The following is a 25,964-nucleotide window of genomic DNA, read 5'->3' as shown; positions in this document are numbered from 1 at the left end:
TGAGTGAGTGAGTGAACGAGTGAGTGGGTGAGTGAGTGAGTGGGTGAGTGAGTGAGTGGGTGAGTGAGTGGGCGGGTGGGTGAGTGAGTGACCGAGTGACTGAGTGGATAACTGAGTGAGTCGGTGAGTGAGTGAGTGGGTGAACGAGTGAGTGGGTGAGTGAGTGAGTGAACGAGTGAGTGAGTGAGTGGGCGGGTGGATGAGTGACCGAGTGACTGAGTGGATAACTGAGTGAGTGGGTGAGTGAACGAGTGAGTGAGTGAGTGGATGAGTGAGTGGGTGAGTGGGTGAGTGAGTGGGCGGGTGGGTGAGTGACCGAGTGACTGAGTGGATAACTGACTGAGTGGGTGAGTGAGTGGGTGAGTGAGTGAGTGAGTGGGTAAGTGGGTGAGTGAGTGGGTGGGTGGGTGAGTAACCGAGTGACTGAGTGGATAACTGAGTGAGTGGGTGAGTGGGCGAGTGAGTCAGTGGGCGAGTAAGCGAGCAAGTGAATGAGCGAGACTCTGCGCTCCCCCCCCCCCAGGGTGAGCATGAGGAGGAGGAGTCGCGCGCGCGACTGCGTGAGCTGGAGACGGAGCTGGCGCGGCTGCAGGCGGACGTGGCGCAGGCGGACCGCGAGGCGGAGCGCCGGCTGGCGGACGCCCAGGGGCAGGTGTCCACCCTGCGGGGCGCCCTGCACCGGCTGCAGCGCGAGCGCGACCAGGTGGGGACACGCGGCGGGGACACGGCGGGGACAACGGGGACAACGGGGACAACGGGGACACGGCGAGGACAACGGGGACAACGGAGACAACGGGGACAACGGGGACACGGCAGGGACAATGGAGACAACGGGGACAACGGGGACAACGGGGACAACGGGGACAACGGGGACAACGGGGACAACGGGGACAATGGGGACAATGGGGACAATGGGGACAACGGGGACAACGGGGGACACGGCGGGGACAATGGGGACAACGGGGACAACGGGGACAATGGGGACAATGGGGACAACGGGGACAACGGGGACACGGCGGGCACAATGGGGACAACGGGGACACGGCGGGGACAACGGGGACAACGGGGACAACGGAGACAACGGGGACAACGGGGACACGGCAGGGACACGGCAGGGACAACGGGGACAACGGGGACAACGGGGACAACGGGGACAATGGGGACAACGGGGACAACGGGGACACGGCGGGGACAACGGGGACAACGGGGACAACGGGGACACGGCGGGGACAACGGGGACACAACGGGGACAACGGGGACAATGGGGACAACGGGGACACGGCGGGGACAACGGGGACAACGGGGACACGGCGGGGACAACGGGGACAACGGGGACACGGCGGGGACAACGGGGACACAACGGGGACAACGGGCGTAAACAACGGGGAGCGTGCGGGAACCTCTAGAGGCCCGGCTGACTCCCCCCCCCTCCTCACCCACCGCTTCCCCGTGGCTACCGCTTCACTCCTGTCCCTGCTGCTGTTGTTGTTGCTGCTGCTGCTGCCGCTGCTGCTGCCGCTGCTGCTGCTGCTGCTGCTGCTGCTGCCGCTGCTGCTGTTGTTGTTGCTGCTGCCGCTGCTGCTGCTGCTGCTGCCGCTGCTGCCGCTGCTGCCGCTGCCGCCGTTGCCGCCGCTGCCGCTGCTTCTGCTGCTGCTGCTTCTGCTGCTGCTGCTGTTGCTGCTGCTGCTGCTGCTGTTGCTGCTGCTGCTGGCACCGCTGCAGGGGAGCGAGGTGGCGGAGCGGTTGCGGGCGCAGGCGGCGCAGGCGGAGCGGGAGCTGCAGAAGGCGGAGGCGGAGATCGCACTGCTGCAGGGGCTGCTCGCAGAGCGCCAGCGACAGGTACCGCCCTCCCCCTCTCCTCCCCCCTCCCCCCTCCCCCCTCTCCTCCTCCCTCCTTGAGGGCAGAGGTCGCAAACGGTTTTGATTCCTTACCCGTACCTGGCCGCACCAGGGTCGCAAATGGGTACCCTACCCGTACCCTACCCGAAATGAGTGACAAACGGTGACTCACCAGTGACTCACGGCCTACCCGTACCCCGCTGCACCAGGGTCGCAAACGGCTACCCGTACCCGTACCTGGACGGGTACGGGTAGCCGGGTATCGGGTAGGGTACGGGTACCGGGTACCCGGTTGCGACCTCTGCTTGAGGGTGAACGTCATGTGACACGAGAGAACACGTGGAGCTAGGGGTTGCCCACACCGTGTGTGTGTGTGTTTGGCAAAGTGGCACAGCCTGGGTGGGCTCTCTGTGTACGAGTGTTTCTTGTGTGTCTGTCTGGGTGTCCGCACCCGGCGACCCGAGTTCGAATCCCGCTCACGCAGCATCGGTGAAGATTATCTGAACCGCGGTCCTGGGCCTCCACTAGGTCGCCTCAGCCTCAAACGGGTATTTTGTGTCGTGTGTAGCCATCACCGCCGGGGAGACGAAGGGCGTGTTTATCGGCCGCCCACCGCCTCGTGTGCCGTCGACATCCTTCACGGGTGCTACTCGCTAACGGCACTTGCCCCGACAGTCTGTTAAGGCTACACGGTGGGGGGGGGGGATCTTTGCCTTTGTCTGTGTGTAGCTGGAGGAGGTTCTGCTCCGGGGAGGCGGGGAGGGCGACTCTCCCCGGGGGGAGGTGGAGCGACTCCGCCGCTCGCTCGACGCACAGAGAGCCGAAGCAGCGCGACTACGCGGCCTGCTGCAGCACGCACGCACCGGTCGCTCACCGCACGCTCACCGCACACTCACCACTCACTCACCGCACGCTCACCACTCGCTCACCGCACGCTCACCACTCGCTCACCGCACACTCACCGCACACTCACCGCACGCTCACCGCACGCTCACCGCACACTCACCGCACGCTCACCGCACGCTCACCGCACACTCACCGCACGCTCACCGCACACTCACCGCACGCTCACCGCACACTCACCGCACGCTCACCGCACGCTCACCGCACGCTCACCGCACGCTCACCGCACGCTCACCGCACGCTCACCACTCACTCACCACTCGCTTACCACTCACTTACCACTCACCACTCGCTTCGCGCTCACCACGCACGCCACAGGCTGCTGCAGCGCACACGGTTGTAACACTCTCACTCACCCCTCACTCACCCCTCACTCAACCCTCCACTTTGACCACTCACTCACTACTCAGTGCTCACCCACCCTTTCACGTGTCTGTGTGTGTGTGTGTCTCTCTATCTGTGTGTGTCTCTCTATGTGTGTGTCTCTATCGGTGTGTGTCTCTATCTATGTGTGTGTGTGTCTCTCTATCTGTGTGTGTCTCTATCTGTGTGTGTGTGTGTCTCTATCTGTGTGTGTCTCTATCTGTGTGTGTGTGTGTGTCTGTGTGTGTGTGTGTGTCTCTATCTGTGTGTGTGTGTGTGTCTCTATCTGTGTGTGTGTGTGTCTCTCTATCTGTGTGTCTCTATCTGTGTGTGTGTCTCTATCTGTGTGTGTGTGTCTCTATCTGTGTGTGTGTGTCTATCTGTGTGTGTCTATCTGTGTGTGTGTCTGCGTGCAGAGCGAGCCGGGGAGCTGGAGGCGCTGCTGGCAGAGATCGCGGCGCTCAGAGCGGCGCTCGCTCAGCAGGCCGAGCACATCACCAGCGGGGCCCGTCACGCACAGCGGGGCCCACCCAAGGTTGCCCCCCACCACCAACCCCCCCGCCCACCAAACCCCACCCCCACCCCCACCATCACCTCCACCACCACCTCCACCTCCACCACCACCACCTCCACCACCACCACCCCCACCCCACCCCACCCCACCCCCACCCCCACCATCACCTCCACCACCACCACCTCCACCACCACCACCCCCACCCCACCCCACCCCACCCCCACCCCCACCATCACCTCCACCACCACCACCTCCACCACCACCACCCCCACCCCCACCCCACTCCCACCCCACCCCCACCACCACCTCCACCACCTCCACCACCACCACCCCCCACCCCACCCCACCCCCACCCCCACCATCACCTCCACCACCACCACCTCCACCACCACCACCCCCACCCCCACCCCACTCCCACCCCACCCCCACCCCCACCACCTCCACCTCCACCACCACCACCCCCACCCCACCCCACCCCCACCCCCACCATCACCTCCACCACCACCACCTCCACCACCACCACCCCCACCCCCACCCCACTCCCACCCCACCCCCACCCCACTCCCACCACCTCCACCACCACCACCACCCCCACCCCCACCACCACCACCACCACCACCTCCACCCCCACCCCCACCCCACTCCCACCCCACCCCCACCCCACTCCCACCACCTCCACCACCACCACCCCCACCCCCACCACCACCACCACCTCCACCACCACCCCCACCCCCACCCCCACCCCACCCCCACCCCACTCCCACCCCACCCCCACCCCACCCCCACCACCACCACCACCTCCACCACCACCACCCCCCACCCCACCCCCACCCCACCCCCACCAACACCACCACCTCCACCTCCACCACCACCACCCCCACCCCCACCCCACCCCCACCCCACTCCCACCCCACCCCCACCCCACTCCCACCACCTCCACCACCACCACCACCACCCCCACCCCGCCCCACCCCCACCCCACCCCCACCCCACCCTCGCCCCGCCGCAGCAGCGAGCGTGACGGACGGCAGTCGAGCGGTCGTGATTGGCGCTGGGCGTCGCGAGCGGTCGAGTAGAGGCTCAGGTCTGTGAGCTACCCGTCCCTACCCCCCCCCTACCCCCCCGCCCCTACCCCCCCTGCCCCACCCCCCCTACCCCCCGCCCCCCCCCGCCCCCGCCCCCCCCCGCCCCGCCCCCCCCCGCCCCCACCCCTGGGCGCGTCGCAGGCGGCGAGCGAGCTGTCCCACTCGAGCCAGACGCGCGACTCGGGCCTCGGCTCGCACCGCCGCCTGCTGCTCATGGGGACGCCGGGCAGCCCGCCGGGCCTCGCCGCGTGGACGCCGCGTCACCGTCAGCGCCACCACCGGCACCGGCACGGCTCCGGCACGGCGGCCGCCAGCGCCGCCGGCGCCACGGGCGCCAGCTCCAGCGACACGGAGGCCGAGGCTCGAGCGAGAGGTGCGTGCTGGTGGTGCAGGTGGTGGAGGTGGTGGTGGTGGTGGTGGTGGAAGTGGTGGTCGTGGTGGTGGTGGTGGTCGTTGGTGGAGGTGGTGGTGGTGGAGGTGGTGGTGGTGGAGGTGGTGGAGGTGGTGGATGTGGTGGTGGTGGTGGTGGTGGAGGTGGTGGTTGAGGTGGTGGTGGTGATGGAGGTGGTTGAGGTGGTGGTGGTGGTGGAGGTGGTGGTGGAGGTGGTGGTGGAGGTGGTGGTGGTGGTGGAGGTGGTTGTGGTGGTGCAGGTGGTGGTGGTGGTGGAGGTGGTGGAGGTGGGCCCCGCCGTGTCACCACACAGGCCTCCTGGAGCAGCAGGAGCAGCAGGAGGAGCGTCATCATCATCATCAGCAGCAGCAGCAGGAGGGGGTGGCGGCAGCGCTTCAGGGAGGCACCTTCGCCAACGGTCTCCCGTACGCCGCGCTGCTCCCAGGAGCCATCTACGTCCCTGCCACGGCCGCGGCCGCGGCGGTGGCGCCACCACAACTCCCCACGCAGCCCGGCACGGGCGGCACCAGCGCGGTGCCCACCGCCTACGCCGCCATGCAGCCCATGCCGCTGATCGCCGCGCCCGCCGGAGTGCTGCACTGCAATGTGCCGGAGCACCACGACATGGTGCGGGGGCGGTGTGGGGGAGGACATGGGGGGGGCGATGGTGGTTTGTGGTGTTGGGTTGGATTGTACGCGCTAACAGGACTTGCCCCAACAGCCTGTCAAGGCTATGTGGGGGATCTTTGTCTTCGGCGTTGGATGGTGACGGTGGTTGGTGGTGGGGGAGCGATGGCTGTCAGCGGTGGGCGCCGCGCTACGCTACGAACCCGTCGACCCGATTATCTGAACAGGTCCTGGGCCTCCCCTAGGTCGACACAGCCTCAAATTAGTACCTGGTACGGTGAACAAACGTCACCACCGGGGAGACAAAGGCGGGTGGGCATGTTGCTGGCCAAGCACCACCCCCTTCGTGTGCCGTGCCGGCCTTCAATACGTTCCATTCATTGGCTACCACAATCTGATAAGCTCTCCTCCCCCCCTCTCCTCCCCCTTAACTTGTATTTAAGAACTTGCATCTTGGAATCGCTGCCTCACTTGATGCAGCTAATCTGGCTGTGACGGTCCCTCCTGATGACGGAGACTTGTGTTGCCTCCGAAACGTCGTGATTTTTATTATTTTATTTTTATTAATTTTTATTTCATTTTTTACCGACGTGACTTTACCGAAAAAACTACGAGTATGAATCCTTGCGGTCACGAAAGCTTCAAATCTAGAAATATAGGAGAGCTTTGTATTTGTATGCGGCCTTCATAGGTGCTACTCGCTAACAGCACTTGCCTCAACAGTCTGTTAATGCTATATAGGGGACCTTTGTATTTGTATGCGGCCTTCATAGTTGCTACTCGCTAACAGCACTTGCCCCAACAGTCTGTTAAGGCTATACCAGGGAGTGCGGGGTCTTTGTGCGTGCGTGTGTGCGCGCACTGCACATAGGCAAGCGTGCTAAACGGAGGTGCGTGTGCGTGCGTGCGTGTGCGTGCGTGCGTGCGTGTGTGTGCGTGCGTGTGCGTGCGTGCGTGTGCGTGCGTGTGCGTGCGCAAGCAGGAGGACCGCTTGTCTTGCCTGCGCCGGGAGCTGGCGTCGCTTCGAGCTCAGCGCCGGCACGAGCGGAGGGAGTTGCGGCGCGCGGAGGAGGAGGCAGCGGATGCCCGCACGCGGTTAGACGGCTTGTTGGCACTCCGACTGACGCTCCTGCCGCTTCTAGATTTGAATCCATACAAATGTACAAACACAGACTTAATTTCAACCGTGATGACGGTTACAAACTGAGTAATCATTGGAAAGATGTGATTGACCATGCAAAAAAATATTTGACTACACTTATTTGGCCAATCTTATTTGACAGACAACGATTACAGGTTTACCATGTTCAGTTGTTTTCTCCTTTTCACAGGTTGAGTCACAAACCGTACCTCTCCATAACAAAGGCTCACCCTCTTAAGCCTCACCTTACCATATTAATAAAAAGTGTGCCGTACTTGGCCCTTCCCCCCTCTTCAACCATTATATATAAACGGAGTGGTAGCTCTTGCAATCTCTCATTTACTTGATACAGCTGTCGTGGCTGTGACGGTTCCACCTGAAGACGGAAGCTTGTGTTGCCTCCGAAACGTCGTGATTTTTATTTAATTTTACTTTTATTAATTTTAATGTTTTACCTACGTGGCTTTACCGAAAAAACCTAAGAATATGGTTCCTGCTGCTGTTGTGGGGTGACTCATGCAGCCAGCTATGGCTGCAGGGTTTTGGTGGTACATGTTGTTGACGTCGTTTATTGTGAAAATTCCGTCGCAGTTCCTATGATCACTGTTTCATTGCTTTCATGGCTTTATTTTGGTGATTTTCGAAAAGTTTTTTGGTTTGGCCATGTTTGTGTTGTTGTAGTACAGAGTTAGACTGATGGCCTTAATCTAAGTTGTCTTGTGGTTGTTGTTGTTGTTTGACTTGCATCCAACTGGGATTTTTGCACACAGCGTTGGTGTACGGTGATTTTTCTGCAATATTTTGCTGTCTTTTCTTGGATTTTCTGTTTGCACTTTAAGATGTTTTCTTGTTCATGTTTTTGTTTTTTTGTTTGTTGCGGTTGCACCCGATTCAAGAGCCGAATGGCTCACAGGGCTACACCTAATACTTGAACTTGAACTTGAACCGGCAGAACCCTGAGCGAGGATCTGACAGTAGAGGCCACGATCCACTAGACCAGGGGTCGGCGACCTGCGGTGTAACCCATGTGAGGCTAGGCTCTAAGGGAAGCTGTCTTGGGTGTGGACCAATCAACTTCAAGGACAGTGCACATACATTATCAGAGTTGTGTTTTTTGTTTGCATTATGGCTGCAGGTATTGCGGTCTATGCAAACATGACTCCTTGTAAAAAAGGTGTCAGTTTTGTTGGCAGATAGAAGGGTAAAAAAACAATTATAATACCAGAGCCGGGGACCTAAGGCCGCGGTACCCTTGCGGCACGTGCTGCGTTCACGATGGCGTGGCAGTGCGTCCTGTGTGTGCTGTGTGTGCCGTGCGTCTTGTGTGTGCTGTGTGTGCCGTGTGTGCCGTGTGTGCCGTGTGTGCCGTGTGTGCCGTGTGTGCCGTGTGTGCCGTGTGTGCCGTGTGTGCCGTGTGTGCAGTGTGTGCTGTGTGTGCTGTGTGTGCTGTGTGTGCTGTGTGTGCAGTGTGTGCTGTGTGTGCTGTGTGTGCTGTGTGTGCTGTGTGTGCAGTGTGTGCCGTGTGTGCCGTGTGTGCCGTGTGTGCCGTGTGTGCCGTGTGTGCCGTGTGTGCCGTGTGTGCCGTGTGTGCCGTGTGTGCCGTGTGTGCCGTGTGTGCCGTGTGTGCCGTGTGTGCCGTGTGTGCCGTGTGTCCTGTGTGTGCTGTGTGTGCTGTGTGTGCTGTGTGTGCTGTGTGTGCTGTGTGTGCCGTGTGTGCCGTGTGTGCCGTGTGTGCCGTGTGTGCAGTGTGTGCCGTGTGTGCCGTGTGTGCCGTGTGTGCCGTGTGTGCAGTGTGTGCCGTGTGTGCAGTGTGTGCCGTGTGTGCCGTGTGTGCCGTGTGTGCAGTGTGTGCCGTGTGTGCCGTGTGTGCCGTGTGTGCAGTGTGTGCCGTGTGTGCTGTGTGTCCTGTGTGTGCCGTGCGTCCTGTGTGTGCTGTGTGTGCTGTGTGTGCAGTGTGTGCTGTGTGTGCTGTGTGTCCTGTGTGTGCCGTGCGTCCTGTGTGTGCTGTGTGTGCTGTGTGTGCAGTGTGTGCTGTGTGTGCTGTGTGTGCTGTGTGTGCAGTGTGTGCTGTGTGTGCTGTGTGTGCTGTGCGTCCTGTGTGTGCTGTGTGTGCTGTGCGTCCTGTGTGTGCTGTGTGTGCTGTGTGTGCAGTGTGTGCTGTGTGTGCTGTGTGTGCTGTGTGTGCAGTGTGTGCTGTGTGTGCTGTGTGTGCTGTGTGTGCCGTGCGTCCTGTGTGTGCTGTGTGTGCTGTGTGTGCTGTGCGTCCTGTGTGTGCAGTGTGTGCTGTGTGTGCCGTGCGTCCTGTGTGTGCTGTGTGTGCTGTGTGTGCTGTGCGTCCTGTGTGTGCTGTGTGTCCTGTGTGTGCCGTGCGTCCTGTGTGTGCTGTGTGTGCTGTGCGTCCTGTGTGTGCAGTGTGTGCTGTGTGTGCAGTGTGTCCTGTGTGTGCTGTGTGTGCTGTGTGTGCTGTGTGTCCTGTGTGTGCCGTGCGTCCTGTGTGTGCAGTGTGTGCTGTATGTGCAGTGTGTCCTGTGTGTGCTGTGTGTGCTGTGTGTGCTGTGTGTGCAGTGTGTGCTGTGTGTGCTGTGTGTGCTGTGTGTGCAGTGTGTGCAGTGTGTGCAGTGTGTGCTGTGTGTGCAGTGTGTGCTGTGTGTGCTGTGTGTGCTGTGTGTGCCGTTCGTCCTGTGTGTGCTGTGTGTGCTGTGTGTGCTGTGTGTGCTGTGTGTGCCGTTCGTCCTGTGTGTGCTGTGTGTGCTGTGTGTGCTGTGTGTGCTGTGTGTGCCGTTCGTCCTGTGTGTGCTGTGTGTGCTGTGTGTGCTGTGTGTGCTGTGTGTGCTGTGTGTGCCGTGTGTCCTGTGTGTGCCGTGTGTGCCGTGTGTGCCGTGTGTGCTGTGTGTGCAGTGTGTGCTGTGTGTGCAGTGTGTGCTGTGTGTGCTGTGTGTGCTGTGTGTGCTGTGCGTCCTGTGCGTGCAGTGTGTGCTGTGTGTGCTGTGTGTGCAGTGTGTGCTGTGTGTGCTGTGTGTGCTGTGTGTGCAGTGTGTGCAGTGTGTGCAGTGTGTGCAGTGTGTGCAGTGTGTGCTGTGTGTGCAGTGTGTGCTGTGTGTGCTGTGTGTGCTGTGTGTGCCGTTCGTCCTGTGTGTGCTGTGTGTGCTGTGTGTGCTGTGTGTGCTGTGTGTGCCGTTCGTCCTGTGTGTGCTGTGTGTGCTGTGTGTGCTGTGTGTGCTGTGTGTGCTGTGTGTGCCGTTCGTCCTGTGTGTGCTGTGTGTGCTGTGTGTGCTGTGTGTGCTGTGTGTGCCGTGTGTCCCGTGTGTGCCGTGTGTGCCGTGTGTGCCGTGTGTGCTGTGTGTGCAGTGTGTGCTGTGTGTGCAGTGTGTGCTGTGTGTGCTGTGTGTGCTGTGTGTGCTGTGCGTCCTGTGCGTGCAGTGTGTGCTGTGTGTGCTGTGTGTGCAGTGTGTGCTGTGTGTGCTGTGTGTGCTGTGCGTCCTGTGCGTGCAGTGTGTGCTGTGTGTGCTGTGTGTGCAGTGTGTGCTGTGTGTGCTGTGTGTGCAGTGTGTGCAGTGTGTGCAGTGTGTGCTGTGTGTGCTGTGTGTGCTGTGTGTGCTGTGTGTGCTGTGTGTGCAGTGTGTGCAGTGTGTGCTGTGTGTGCTGTGTGTGCTGTGTGTGCTGTGTGTGCAGTGTGTGCTGTGTGTGCTGTGTGTGCAGTGTGTGCTGTGTGTGCTGTGTGTGCTGTGTGTGCAGTGTGTGCTGTGTGTGCAGTGTGTGCTGTGTGTGCTGTGTGTGCAGTGTGTGCTGTGTGTGCAGTGTGTGCTGTGTGTGCTGTGTGTGCTGTGTGTGCAGTGTGTGCAGTGTGTGCTGTGTGTGCTGTGTGTGCTGTGTGTGCTGTGTGTGCAGTGTGTGCTGTGTGTGCAGTGTGTGCTGTGTGTGCTGTGTGTGCTGTGTGTGCTGTGTGTGCAGTGTGTGCTGTGTGTGCTGTGTGTGCTGTGTGTGCAGTGTGTGCAGTGTGTGCAGTGTGTGCTGTGTGTGCAGTGTGTGCAGTGTGTGCTGTGTGTGCTGTGTGTGCAGTGTGTGCAGTGTGTGCTGTGTGTGCTGTGTGTGCAGTGTGTGCGTGTGTGCTGTGTGTGCAGTGTGTGCAGTGTGTGTGTGTGTGCAGTGTGTGCAGTGTGTGCTGTGTGTGCAGTGTGTGCTGTGTGTGCAGTGTGTGCAGTGTGTGCTGTGTGTGCAGTGTGTGCTGTGTGTGCTGTGTGTCCTGTGTGTGCAGTGTGTGCAGTGTGTGCTGTGTGTGCAGTGTGTGCTGTGTGTCCTGTGTGTGCTGTGTGTGCAGTGTGTGCCGTGTGTGCAGTGTGTGCTGTGTGTGCCGTGTGTGCCGTGTGTGCCGTGTGTGCCGTGTGTCCTGTGTGTGCCGTGTGTGCAGTGTGTGCTGTGTGTGCTGTGTGTGCTGTGTGTCCTGTGTGTGCAGTGTGTGCAGTGTGTGCTGTGTGTGCTGTGTGTCCTGTGTGTGCCGTGTGTGCAGTGTGTGCTGTGTGTGCCGTGTGTGCAGTGTGTGCCGTGTGTGCAGTGTGTGCTGTGTGTGCAGTGTGTCCTGTGTGTGCCGTGTGTGCTGTGTGTGCCGTGTGTGCAGTGTGTGCCGTGTGTGCAGTGTGTGCTGTGTGTGCTGTGTGTCCTGTGTGTGCAGTGTGTGCTGTGTGTGCCGTGTGTCCTGTGTGTGCCGTGTGTGCAGTGTGTGCTGTGTGTGCTGTGTGTCCTGTGTGTGCCGTGTGTGCAGTGTGTGCAGTGTGTGCTGTGTGTGCCGTGTGTGCAGTGTGTGCTGTGTGTGCTGTGTGTGCCGTGAGTGCAGTGTGTGCCGTGTGTGCCGTGTGTGCTGTGTGTGCTGTGTGTGCCGTGTGTGCAGTGTGTGCCGTGTGTGCAGTGTGTGCCGTGTGTGCCGTGTGTGCAGTGTGTGCTGTGTGTGCTGTGTGTGCTGTGTGTGCCGTGTGTGCAGTGTGTGCTGTGTGTGCTGTGTGTGCTGTGTGTGCAGTGTGTGCAGTGTGTCCTGTGTGTGCAGTGTGTGCCGTGTGTGCAGTGTGTGCTGTGTGTGCCGTGTGTGCAGTGTGTGCTGTGTGTGCTGTGTGTCCTGTGTGTGCCGTGTGTGCAGTGTGTGCCGTGTGTGCTGTGTGTCCTGTGTGTGCCGTGTGTGCAGTGTGTGCCGTGTGTGCTGTGTGTCCTGTGTGTGCCGTGTGTGCAGTGTGTGCTGTGTGTGCTGTGTGTGCAGTGTGTCCTGTGTGTGCTGTGTGTGCTGTGTGTGCTGTGTGTGCTGTGTGTGCTGTGTGTGCTGTGTGTGCTGTGTGTCCTGTGTGTGCTGTGTGTGCTGTGTGTCCTGTGTGTGCAGTGTGTGCAGTGTGTGCAGTGTGTGCTGTGTGTGCAGTGTGTGCTGTGTGTGCTGTGTGTGCTGTGTGTGCTGTGTGTGCAGTGTGTGCTGTGTGTCCTGTGTGTGCAGTGTGTGCTGTGTGTGCAGTGTGTGCTGTGTGTCCTGTGTGTGCAGTGTGTGCAGTGTGTGCTGTGTGTCCTGTGTGTGCAGTGTGTGCTGTGTGTGCAGTGTGTGCTGTGTGTCCTGTGTGTGCAGTGTGTGCTGTGTGTCCTGTGTGTGCTGTGTGTGCTGTGTGTGCAGTGTGTGCTGTGTGTCCTGTGTGTGCTGTGTGTGCAGTGTGTGCTGTGTGTCCTGTGTGTGCAGTGTGTGCAGTGTGTGCAGTGTGTGCAGTGTGTGCTGTGTGTGCCGTGTGTGCAGTGTGTGCCGTGTGTGCTGTGTGTGCTGTGTGTGCCGTGTGTGCAGTGTGTGCTGTGTGTGCTGTGTGTGCTGTGTGTGCAGTGTGTGCAGTGTGTCCTGTGTGTGCAGTGTGTGCCGTGTGTGCAGTGTGTGCTGTGTGTGCCGTGTGTGCAGTGTGTGCTGTGTGTGCTGTGTGTCCTGTGTGTGCCGTGTGTGCAGTGTGTGCCGTGTGTGCCGTGTGTCCTGTGTGTGCCGTGTGTGCAGTGTGTGCTGTGTGTGCAGTGTGTGCTGTGTGTCCTGTGTGTGCTGTGTGTGCTGTGTGTGCTGTGTGTGCTGTGTGTGCTGTGTGTCCTGTGTGTGCTGTGTGTGCTGTGTGTCCTGTGTGTGCAGTGTGTGCAGTGTGTGCTGTGTGTGCAGTGTGTGCTGTGTGTGCTGTGTGTGCTGTGTGTGCTGTGTGTGCAGTGTGTGCTGTGTGTCCTGTGTGTGCAGTGTGTGCTGTGTGTGCAGTGTGTGCTGTGTGTCCTGTGTGTGCAGTGTGTGCAGTGTGTGCTGTGTGTCCTGTGTGTGCAGTGTGTGCTGTGTGTGCAGTGTGTGCTGTGTGTCCTGTGTGTGCAGTGTGTGCTGTGTGTCCTGTGTGTGCTGTGTGTGCTGTGTGTGCAGTGTGTGCTGTGTGTCCTGTGTGTGCTGTGTGTGCAGTGTGTGCTGTGTGTCCTGTGTGTGCAGTGTGTGCAGTGTGTGCAGTGTGTGCAGTGTGTGCTGTGTGTGCTGTGTGTCCTGTGTGTGCAGTGTGTGCAGTGTGTGCAGTGTGTGCTGTGTGTGCTGTGTGTCCTGTGTGTGCAGTGTGTGCAGTGTGTGCAGTGTGTCCTGTGTGTGCTGTGTGTGTGCAGTGTGTGCAGTGTGTGCAGTGTGTGCTGTGTGTGCTGTGTGTGCTGTGTGTGCAGTGTGTGCAGTGTGTGCTGTGTGTGCTGTGTGTGCCGTGTGTGCCGTGTGTGCCGTGTGTGCCGTGTGTGCCGTGTGTGCCGTGTGTGCCGTGTGTGCAGTGTGTGCAGTGTGTGCTGTGTGTGCCGTGTGTGCCGTGTGTGCCGTGTGTGCCGTGTGTGCCGTGTGTGCAGTGTGTGCTGTGTGTGCAGTGTGTGCTGTGTGTGCTGTGTGTGCTGTGTGTGCAGTGTGTGCTGTGTGTGCTGTGTGTGCTGTGTGTGCTGTGCGTGCTGTGCGCGCTGTGCGCGCTGTGCGCGCTGTGCGTCCTGTGCGTGCTGTGCGTGCTGTGCGTGCAGTGCGTGCTGTGTGTGCTGTGTGTGCTGTGTGTGCTGTGTGTGCTGTGTGTGCTGTGTGTGCTGTGTGTGCTGTGTGTGCAGTGTGTGCTGTGTGTGCTGTGTGTGCTGTGTGTGCAGTGTGTGCTGTGTGTGCTGTGTGTGCTGTGTGTGCTGTGTGTGCTGTGTGTGCTGTGTGTGCTGTGTGTGCTGTGTGTGCTGTGTGTGCTGTGTGTGCTGTGTGTGCTGTGTGTGCAGTGTGTGCTGTGTGTGCAGTGTGTGCAGTGTGTGCAGTGTGTGCAGTGTGTGCTGTGTGTGCTGTGTGTGCAGTGTGTGCTGTGTGTGCAGTGTGTGCAGTGTGTGCAGTGTGTGCTGTGTGTGCTGTGTGTGCTGTGTGTGCTGTGTGTGCTGTGTGTGCTGTGTGTGCTGTGTGTGCTGTGTGTGCTGTGTGTGCTGTGTGTGCTGTGTGTGCTGTGTGTGCTGTGTGTGCAGTGTGTGCTGTGTGTGCAGTGTGTGCAGTGTGTGCAGTGTGTGCTGTGTGTGCTGTGTGTGCTGTGTGTGCTGTGTGTGCTGTGTGTGCTGCGTGTGCTGCGTGTGCTGCGTGTGCTGCGTGTGCTGCGTGTGCTGCGTGTGCTGCGTGTGCTGCGTGTGCTGCGTGTGCTGCGTGTGCTGCGTGTGCAGTGTGTGCCGTGTGTGCCGTGTGTGCCGTGTGTTCCGTGTGTGCTGTGTGTGCTGTGTGTGCAGTGTGTGCAGTGTGTGCAGTGTGTGCTGTGTGTGCTGTGTGTGCTGTGTGTGCTGTGTGTGCAGTGTGTGCAGTGTGTGCTGTGTGTGCTGTGTGTGCTGTGTGTGCAGTGTGTGCTGTGTGTGCAGTGTGTGCTGTGTGTGCTGTGTGTGCAGTGTGTGCCGTGTGTGCCGTGTGTGCCGTGTGTGCCGTGTGTGCCGTGTGTGCAGTGTGTGCTGTGTGTGCAGTGTGTGCTGTGTGTGCTGTGTGTGCTGTGTGTCCTGTGTGTGCAGTGTGTGCTGTGTGTGCTGTGTGTGCTGTGTGTGCAGTGTGTGCAGTGTGTGCAGTGTGTGCAGTGTGTGCTGTGTGTGCAGTGTGTGCCGTGTGTGCTGTGTGTGTTGTGCATGCTGTGTGTGCAGATCCTTGAAAGATCCTATCCGTAGGCTCCTCCGACAGTCGAGGCTACATCGGCTGGGTCACGTAGCTCGCGTGCCCAGCCCAAGCAGCCGAATAGCCAGCGAGCATTCCCACACTTCACGTGATGGCCTCGCAGTGCACCTAGCCTGGCACGAGCGCTGTGGTGACGTCACCGCCGCTTAGTTGCCGTGCTGCGTGCCGCGTGTTTGATGGTGTGACTGCGTGTGCGGCGCAGGCCACGCCGCGGCGGCGGCGCACGTGGCAGCGTGGAGTCGCTGCTGCTGGAGCTGCAGGGCGAGCGTGCGCTGCTCCGGCAGCAGCAGCAGCAGGAGCAGCAGCAGCAGCAGCAGGAGGAGGAGGCGGTGGCGGGGGAGACGGAGTGCCTCGAAGAGACGCTCGCACGGCGCCGGCAGGAGCTGCGGCACGCGAACCGCCTCTTGGTGCAGGCCCACGCCGAGCTGGAGGACACGGAGAGACAGGTGCGTGGGGACACGGGTGAGAGGGAGACACGGGTGAGAGGGAGACACGGGTGAGAGGGAGACACGGGGAGAGGGAGACACGGGGAGAGGGAGACACGGGTGAGAGGGAGACACGGGGAGAGGGAGACACGGGTGAGAGGGAGACACGGGTGAGAGGGAGACACGGGTGAGAGGGAGACACGGGTGAGAGGGAGACACGGGTGAGAGGGAGACACGGGGAGAGGGAGACACGGGTGAGAGGGAGACACGGGTGAGAGGGAGACACGGGTGAGAGGGAGACACGGGGAGAGGGAGACACGGGTGAGAGGGAGACACGGGTGAGAGGGAGACACGGGGAGAGGGAGACACGGGGAGAGGGAGACACGGGGAGAGGGAGACACGGGTGAGAGGGAGACACGGGTGAGAGGGAGACACGGGGAGAGGGAGACACGGGGAGAGGGGGACACGGGGACACCAGGACAGGGAGACACGGGGAGAGGGAGACACGGGGAGAGGGAGACACGGGGACACCAGGACAGGGAGACACGGGGACACCAGGACAGGGAGACACGGGTGACAGGGAGACACGGGGAGAGGGAGACACGGGGACACCAGGACAGGGAGACACGGGGAGAGGGAGACACGGGGACACCAGGACAGGGAGACACGGGGAGAGGGAGACACGGGTGAGAGGGAAACACGGGGACACCAGGACAGGGAGACACGGGGAGAGGGAGACACGGGTGAGAGGGAGACACGGGGACACCAGGACAGGGAGACACGGGGAGAGGGAGACACGGGTGAGAGGGAGACACGGGGACACCAGGACAGGGAGACACGGGGAGAGGGAGACACGGGGACACCAGGACAGGGAGACACGGGGAGAGGGAGACACGGGTGAGAGGGAGACACGGGTGAGAGGGAGACACGGGTGAGAGGGAGACACGGGTGAGAGGGAGACACGGGTGAGAGGGAGACACGGGTGAGAGGGAGACACGGGGAGAGGGAGACACGGGTGAGAGGGAGACACGGGTGAGAGGGAGACACGGGGAGAGGGAGACACGGGGAGAGGGAGACACGGGGAGAGGGAGACACGGGTGAGAGGGAGACACGGGTGAGAGGGAGACACGGGGAGAGGGAGACACGGGGAGAGGGGGACACTGGGACACCAGGACAGGGAGACACGGGGAGAGGGAGACACGGGGAGAGGGAGACACGGGGACACCAGGACAGGGAGACACGGGGAGAGGGAGACACGGGGACACCAGGACAGGGAGACACGGGTGACAGGGAGACACGGGGAGAGGGAGACACGGGGACACCAGGACAGGGAGACACGGGGAGAGGGAGACACGGGGACACCAGGACAGGGAGACACGGGGAGAGGGAGACACGGGTGAGAGGGAGACACGGGGACACCAGGACAGGGAGACACGGGGAGAGGGAGACACGGGTGAGAGGGAGACACGGGGACACCAGGACAGGGAGACACGGGGAGAGGGAGACACGGGTGAGAGGGAGACACGGGGACACCAGGACAGGGAGACACGGGGAGAGGGAGACACGGGGACAGAGAGACACGGGTGACAGGGAGACGCGGGGAGAGGGAGACTTGGGGACACGGGGACAGGGAGACGCGGGGAGAGGGAGACATGGGGACAGGGAGACATGGAGACAGGGAGACACGGAGACAGGGAGGCACGAGGTCATGGGGTCACTTGGACACAGGGTCACGGGACACAGACACGAGGTCATGGGGTCACAAGGACACAGGGTCATGGGGCCACAGGAGGGACACGTTTGGGACACCACGTGACCGTGGCGCCCCCTGCAGGCTCAGGACGCGTCCCGCTGGTGCGCGGAGGCGCAGCAGCGGCTGGAGGAGACGCGCGCCGACCTGGCGGAGACGGAGCGGCGTGTGGCCGACAGCGCCGGCAGGCTCCTGCACTCCGACAAGCAGCTGCGGTGAGGAGCGCAGCCGTGATGATGGTGGTGGTGGTGGTGTTGTTGGTGATGGTGGCGATGATGATGGCGGTGATGATGATGGTGGCGGTGATGATGATGGTGGTGGTGGTGTTGGCGATGGTGATGATGATGGTGGCGGTGATGATGATGATGATGGAGGTAATGTTGGTGGTGGTGATGATGATGATGATGATGGTGGTGATGATGATGATGGTGGGGGTAATGTTGGTGATGGTGATGATGATGATGGCGGCGGTGATGATTGATGGTGGTGGTGGTGGTGTTAGTGATGGTGATGATGATGGTGGCGGTGATGATGATGATGGTGGTGGTGTTGGTGATGGTGATGATGGCGGTGATGATGATGATGATGGCGGTGATGATGATGATGATGCAGGTTTTGATGGTGGCAGTACTGGTGGTGATGATGGTCGCGGCGGTGGTGGTACGACTGACAATGATGGTGACGATGGCAGTATTGGTGGTGATGATGATGCAGGTTTTGATGGTGGCAGTAGTGGTGGTGATGATGATGGCGGCGGTGGTGGTACTACAGACAATGATGGTGACGATGGCAGTAATGGTGGTGGTGGCGGCGGTGGCGGTACTACAGACAATGATGGTGATGATGGCAGTAATGGTGGTGGTGGTGGTGGCGGCGGTGGCGGTACGACTGACAATGATGGTGACGATGGCAGTAGTGGTGGTGGTGGCGGTGGTGTGCAGGGCGGTGCAGGTGCAGCTGGTGGACGCAGCGCGGCGCCGTGGGGAGCAGGAGCGTGTGCTGGCGCAGGTGAGCGCCGTGGTGCAGGACAGGGACGAGAGATTCACGGCGCTGACTCAGCAGATCGCAGGCTCCGAGCACCGGTGAGAGGCCCGCCGGGGCACACGCAGAGACACGTCACTCACACGCAGAGACACGTCACTCACACGCAGAGACACGTCACTCACACGCAGAGACACGGGAGTCACACGCAGAGACACGGCACTCACACGCAGAGACACGTCACTCACACGCAGAGACACGTCACTCACACGCAGAGACACGTCACTCACACGCAGAGACACGGCACTCACACGCAGAGACACGTCACTCACACGCAGAGACACGTCACTCACACGCAGAGACACGTCACTCACACGCAGAGACACGGCACTCACACGCAGAGACACGGGAGTCACACGCAGAGACACGGCACTCACACGCAGAGACACGTCACTCACACGCAGAGACACGTCACTCACACGCAGAGACACGTCACTCACACGCAGAGACACGGCACTCACACGCAGAGACACGTCACTCACACGCAGAGACACGTCACTCACACGCAGAGACACGTCACTCACACGCAGAGACACGTCACTCACACACAGAGACACGTCACTCACACGCAGAGACACGACACTCACACAGAGACACGTCACTCACACGCAGAGACACGTCACTCACACGCAGAGACACGTCACTCACACGCAGGGACACGTCACTCACACGCAGAGACACGTCACTCACACACAGAGACACGTCACTCACACGCAGAGACACGTCACTCACACGCAGAGACACGTCACTCACACGCAGAGACACGTCACTCACACTCAGAGACACGTCACTCACACACAGAGACACGTCACTCACACACAGAGACACGTCACTCACACGCAGAGACACGTCACTCACACACAGAGACACGTCACTCACACGCAGAGACACGTCACTCACACGCAGAGATACGTCACTCACACGCAGAGACACGTCACTCACACGCAGAGACACGTCACTCACACGCAGAGACACGTCACTCACACGCAGAGACACGTCACTCACACGCAGAGACACGTCACTCACACGCAGAGACACGTCACTCACACGCAGAGACACGGCACTCACACGCAGAGACACGTCACTCACACGCAGAGACACGTCACTCACACGCAGAGACACGTCACTCACACGCAGAGACACGTCACTCACACGCAGAGACACGTCACTCACACGCAGAGACACGGGAGTCACACGCAGAGACACGTCACTCACACACAGAGACACGTCACTCACACGCAGAGACACGTCACTCACACGCAGAGACTCGGGAGTCACACACAGAGACACGTCACTCACACGCAGAGACACGTCACTCATACACAGAGACACGGGAGTCACACGCAGAGACACGTCACTCACACGCAGAGACACGGCACTCACACGCAGAGACTCGGGAGTCACACGCAGAGACACGTCACTCACACACAGAGACTCGGGAGTCACACGCAGAGACACGTCACTCACACGCAGAGACACGTCACTCACACGCAGAGACACGGGAGTCACACGCAGAGACACGTCACTCACACGCAGAGACACGTCACTCACACGCAGAGACACGTCACTCACACGCAGAGACACGGCACTCACACACAGAGACACGTCACTCACACGCAGAGACACGTCACTCACACACAGAGACTCGGGAGTCACACGCAGAGACACGTCACTCACACGCAGAGACACGTCACTCACACGCAGAGACACGTCACTCACACGCAGAGACACGGCACTCACACACAGAGACACGTCACTCACACGCAGAGACACGTCACTCACACGCAGAGACACGGGAGTCACACGCAGAGACACGTCACTCACACACAGAGACACGTCACTCATACACAGAGACACGTCACTCACACGCAGAGACACGGCACTCACACACAGAGACACGTCACTCACACGCAGAGACACGTCACTCACACAGAGACACGTCACTCACACGCAGAGACACGTCACTCACACACAGAGACACGTCACTCACACGCAGAGACACGTCACTCACACAGAGACACGTCACTCACACACAGAGACACGTCACTCACACACAGAGACACGTCACTCACACACAGAGACACGTCACTCACACGCAGAGACACGGCACTCACACACAGAGACACGACACTCACACACAGAGACACGTCACTCACACGCAGAGACACGTCACTCACACAGAGACACGTCACTCACACGCAGAGACACGTCACTCACACGCAGAGACACGTCACTCACACGCAGAGACACGTCACTCACACACAGAGACACGTCACTCACACGCAGAGACACGTCACTCACACGCAGAGACACGTCACTCACACGCAGAGACACGTCACTCACACGCAGAGACACGTCACTCACACGCAGAGACACGTCACTCACACGCAGAGACACGACACTCACACAGAGACACGTCACTCACACACAGAGACACGTCACTCACACGCAGAGACACGTCACTCACACACAGAGACACGTCACTCACACACAGAGACACGTCACTCACACGCAGAGACACGTCACTCACACGCAGAGACACGTCACTCACACACAGAGACACATCACTCACACACAGAGACACGTCACTCACACAGAGACACGTCACTCACACGCAGAGACACGTCACTCACACGCAGAGACACGTCACTCACACGCAGAGACACGTCACTCACACGCAGAGACACGTCACTCACACGCAGAGACACGTCACTCACACGCAGAGACACGTCACTCACACGCAGAGACACGTCACTCACACGCAGAGACACGTCACTCACACGCAGAGACACGTCACTCACACGCAGAGACACGTCACTCACACACAGAGACACGTCACTCACACACAGAGACACGTCACTCACACACAGAGACACGTCACTCACACGCAGAGACACGTCACTCACACACAGAGACACGTCACTCACACGCAGAGACACGGGAGTCACACACAGAGACACGTCACTCACACGCAGAGACACGTCACTCACACGCAGAGACACGGCACTCACACGCAGAGACACGTCACTCACACACAGAGACACGTCACTCACACGCAGAGACACGTCACTCACACGCAGAGACACGTCACTCACACGCAGAGACACGTCACTCACACGCAGAGACACGTCACTCACACGCAGAGACACGTCACTCACACGCAGAGACACGTCACTCACACGTAGAGACACGTCACTCACACGCAGAGACACCTGAATCTCCGTGCTGCTGCGCCAGGCTGGAGGAGCTGCGCGAGGAGACGGTGCGGGCTGAGCAGGAGCGAGCCGAGGGGCAGGCGGCGCTCAGCGAGCTGCAGGCGGCGCTGCACACGCACCGCACGGCGCTGCACGGCCTGCATCAGGAGGTGACGTGGCCCTCAAACGCTCACTCACTCGCTCATATTATTAGGTTTTTTCGGTAAAGTCACGTAGGTAAAAAATGTAAATTAATAAAAGTAAAATAAAAATGAAATAAAAATCACGACGTTTCGGAGGCAACACAAGCCTCCGTCTTCAGGTGGAACCGTCACAGCACGATAGCTCTATCAAGTAAGATAAACTGTTTTCTTGGAATGTATCTTTACTTGATACAGCAAGCGTGCTGTGACGGTTCCACCTGAAGACGGAAGCTTGTGTTGCCTCCGAAACGTCGTGATTTTTATTTTATTTTTATTAAAAAAAAAAATTTACCTACGTGACTTTACCGAAAAAAACTAAGAATATGAATCCTTGCAGTCACGAAAGCTCCAAATCTAGAATCAGTTCAGAATCTTTACTGACACATGGAGGAATCCGATGAGCTATACATCTCTTCACTATGGGAACCTCATTTGCCAGTAAAAATATGATAATTGTTTTTTTACCCTTCTATCTGGCAACAAAACTGACACCTTTTTACAAGGAGTCATGTTTGCATAGACCGCAATACCTGCAGTCATAATGCAAACAAAAGACATAACTCTGATAATGTGCACTGTCCTTGAAGTTGATTGGTCCACACCCGAGACAGCTTTCCTTAGAGCCTAGTCTCACATGGGTTGGACCAGATGACGCCAAAAGGCGCACAACTCAAAGACAATGCACCATCAGAGTATGAGAGCTCGGGGCAAGCATCTACACTATGGGAACCTCATTTGCCAGTAAAAATATGCACATTATCAGAGTTATGTATTATGACTGCAGGTATTGCGGTCTATGCAAACATGACTCCTTGTAAAAAGGTGTCAGTTTTGTTGCCAGATAGAAGGGTAAAAAACCAATTATTATACATCTCTTTTTCACATATGTCAAGTCGGGGTGGGTCATAAAATTACAACACACAATACACAAATACGAGAGTGCAAAGTTTAGGAAAGGTAAGCGCATCAACGACTGTACAAAATATTAAAATGTACATATGTTTTTTCAATTCAGGTGAATTATCCCAACTCTAAAGACATGAATTAGACCATGAAAGCAGTGGACTAGCTTTCAGGTGTGTAGGGGGTGCAAATGCACTGGGCCTCAAGGGCTGGATGGGCTCAAGAGTTGGATTAGACAAACACAGGGCGGAAATTTGACAGGAGACTCCATTGAATCCCTTGCAAACGAGCCCATGCCAGCCATTATTGGTCAATGGATGAAAGGACACCCTTTATGAACATTTTTTGTTCATTGTTATGGAGTAAAATATGATTTCAAAAGATCTGCAATCAATCTGGAACTTCATAGTCAGATTTAAGTGCCACCTACAGAGTGTTCTATATTCTAGATTTGAAGCTTTCGTGACTGCAAGGATTCATATTCTTAAGTTTTTTCGGTAAAGTCACGTAGGTAAAAAAAATTAAAATTAGTCAAAGTAAAATTAAAATAAAATAAAAAATCACGACGTTTCGGAGGCAACACAAGCTTCCGTGCTGTGACGGTTCCACCTGAAGACGGAGACTTGTGTTGCCTCCGAAACGTCGTGATTTTTATTTTATTTTTATTTTATTTTTAGTAATTTTAACTTTTTTACCTTCATGACTTTACCGAAAAAACTTAAGAATATCGTGTTCTATATCTTGCCAAGGCAAAGTACGGGACCCGTACTTTCAAGGGCCCCGCGCTAAATTCTTTGAAGCTATAAATTCCGGTTCACTGATTCTGCACTTGCTCTATTACGACTGGGTGTTTAAGGTTAGCGATTAGTCGTATTATCTGGCTGTATTGCAATTGAAAAAATGCAATTACTTTACTGTGCAAGTAAGAAATGTGTTTTAATATTTTTGTGTTTTTTTTAATTTAGGGCCCCTTTCTAACCTATGCTACAGGGCCCGCACTGGTAGTATCAGAATCTGTATTGACGCTGGACAAATCCGATGAGCTGTGAAGCTCTTTTTCACAGATGTGCAGTCGGGTCGGGTCAAAAGGTTACGACAAACAAAAAAAACACGATCGGAGTGCAAAGTTTAGGAAAGATAAACAAATCGCCGATAAAAAAAAAATTATTTTACCCACCGATTTGAAGCTTTCGTGACTGCAGGGATTCATCTTCTTGGTTCTTTCGGTAAAGTCACGTAGAAGGGAAATAATAAAATAATACAAATATAAAACAATAAAATTCTCACGACGTTTCAATTGCAACACAAGCAATCATCATCAGGTGTGAAAACCACAGCAAGACAATTTAGATTTGAAGCTTTCGTGACTGCAGGGATTCATCTTCTTGGTTCTTTCGGTAAAGTCACGTAGAAGGGAAATAATAAAATAATACAAATTAAACATTACAATTCTCACGACGTTTCGGCCACAACGCAAGCAGCCGTCCTCAGGTGAAGAACAATTCAGACGCTGTCTCCCCGACAGACCTGCTCTCCACCTGAGGACGGCTGCTTGCGTTGTGGCCGAAACGTCGTGAGAATTATTTTCTCGTGTTTTATTTTTATTATTTTATTATTTCCATTCTACGTGACTTTACCGAAAGAACCAAGAACATTCATATTTTACCAACCGTTATGCTGCCACCTCGCATGGGCATTGAACCCGGTGCCCCCCCCCCGTCTCCTCCAATCCCATGACCCTCTCCCCCTGCCCCCCCCCTGTCTCCTCCAATCCCATGACCCTCTCCCCCTGCCCCCCCCCTGTGTCCCCCAATCCCATGACCCTCTCCCCCTGCCCCCCCCCCCCCCCCCCCCCGTCGTGCTCCCACAGCTGGAGGCGGCACGGGGCCTGCAGGCGGAGCTGGCGCGCGAGCTGGGGCGACGGCGCGTGGAGCAGCGGCTGGAGCAGCAGCGTGTGGAGGAGAGGCGCCGGGAGCTGGCGCTGGCGCTCGCCCAGGGCGAGAGGGAGGCCGCGGAGAGACGCTCGCTGATTCGCGTCCGTCCTGCACCACGGCACCCTGCACCACGGCACCCTGCACCACGGCACCCTGCACCACGGCACCCTGCACCACGGCACCCTGCACCACGACACCCTGCACCACGACACCCTGCACCACGGCACCCTGCACCCTACACCCTGCACCACGGCACCCTGCACTACGGCACCCTGCACCACAGCACCCTGCACTACGGCACCCTGCACCACGGCACCCTGCACCACGACACCCTGCACCACGACACCCTGCACCACGGCACCCTGCACCACGGCACCCTGCACCACGACACCCTGCACTACGACACCCTGCACCACGGCACCCTGCACTACGGCACCCTGCACTACGACACCCTGCACCACGACACCCTGCACTACGACACCCTGCACCACGACACCCTGCACTACGACACCCTGCACCACGGCACCCTGCACCACGGCACCCTGCACCACGGCACCCTGCACCACGACACCCTGCACCACGACACCCTGCACTACGGCACCCTGCACCACGACACCCTGCACCCTGACACCCTGCACCACGACACCCTGCACCACGGCACCCTGCACCACGACACCCTGCACCACGGCACCCTGCACTACGACACCCTGCACTACGACACCCTGCACCACGACACCCTGCACCACGACACCCTGCACCACGACACCCTGCACCACGGCACCCTGCACCACGACACCCTGCACCACGACACCCTGCACCACGACACCCTGCACCACGACACCCTGCACCACGGCACCCTGCACTACGGCACCCTGGACCACGACACCCTGCACTACGACACCCTGCACCACGACACCCTGCACCACGACACCCTGCACCACGACACCCTGCACCACGGCACCCTGCACTACGACACCCTGCACCACGACACCCTGCACCACGACACCCTGCACCACGACACCCTGCACCACGGCACCCTGCACTACGACACCCTGGACCACGACACCCTGCACTACGACACCCTGCACCACGACACCCTGCACCACGACACCCTGCACCACGACACCCTGCACCACGGCACCCTGCACCACGACACCCTGCACCACGACACCTTGCACCACGACACCCTGCACCACGGCACCCTGCACCACGACACCCTGCACCACGACACCCTGCACCACGACACCCTGCACCACGACACCCTGCACCACGGCACCCTGCACTACGACACCCTGGACCACGACACCCTGCACTACGACACCCTGCACCACGACACCCTGCACCACGACACCCTGCACCACGGCACCCTGCACCACGACACCCTGCACCACGACACCCTGCACCACGACACCCTGCACCACGGCACCCTGCACTATGGCACCCTGCACTACGACACCCTGCACCACGGCACCCTGCACTACGGCACCCTGCAC

The 25,964-nt window shown here is 58.7% G+C and overlaps 1 protein-coding gene across 1 annotated transcript in view; it reads left to right on the top strand.

The window, feature by feature from the left end:
* The window catches only part of LOC144740510 (uncharacterized), a gene marked incomplete at its 3' end in the record, with an annotated part of 70,092 nt that extends 45,503 nt beyond the window's left edge, over nt 1-24,589 (top strand). The window contains exons 10-21 of the mRNA XM_078623356.1: nt 524-703; nt 1,723-1,839; nt 2,569-2,704; nt 3,522-3,640; nt 4,846-5,077; nt 5,409-5,722; nt 6,705-6,817; nt 15,224-15,467; nt 17,281-17,411; nt 18,138-18,278; nt 21,475-21,601; nt 24,408-24,589. Of these exons, the coding sequence (XP_078479482.1) occupies nt 524-703; nt 1,723-1,839; nt 2,569-2,704; nt 3,522-3,640; nt 4,846-5,077; nt 5,409-5,722; nt 6,705-6,817; nt 15,224-15,467; nt 17,281-17,411; nt 18,138-18,278; nt 21,475-21,601; nt 24,408-24,589 (2,036 nt within the window). The remainder of the gene's footprint in view (nt 1-523; nt 704-1,722; nt 1,840-2,568; nt 2,705-3,521; nt 3,641-4,845; nt 5,078-5,408; nt 5,723-6,704; nt 6,818-15,223; nt 15,468-17,280; nt 17,412-18,137; nt 18,279-21,474; nt 21,602-24,407) is intronic.
* Nucleotides 24,590-25,964: the final 1,375 nt, after the last annotated feature.

The sequence above is a fragment of the Lampetra planeri genome, unplaced genomic scaffold (genome assembly GCF_965212315.1).
Source record: "Lampetra planeri unplaced genomic scaffold, kcLamPlan1.2.h2 scaffold_223, whole genome shotgun sequence".
Classification (NCBI taxonomy): Eukaryota; Metazoa; Chordata; class Hyperoartia; order Petromyzontiformes; family Petromyzontidae; genus Lampetra; species Lampetra planeri.
Note: the sequence above shows the minus strand (reverse complement) of the source record. Positions and strands in the feature narration are given on the sequence as shown.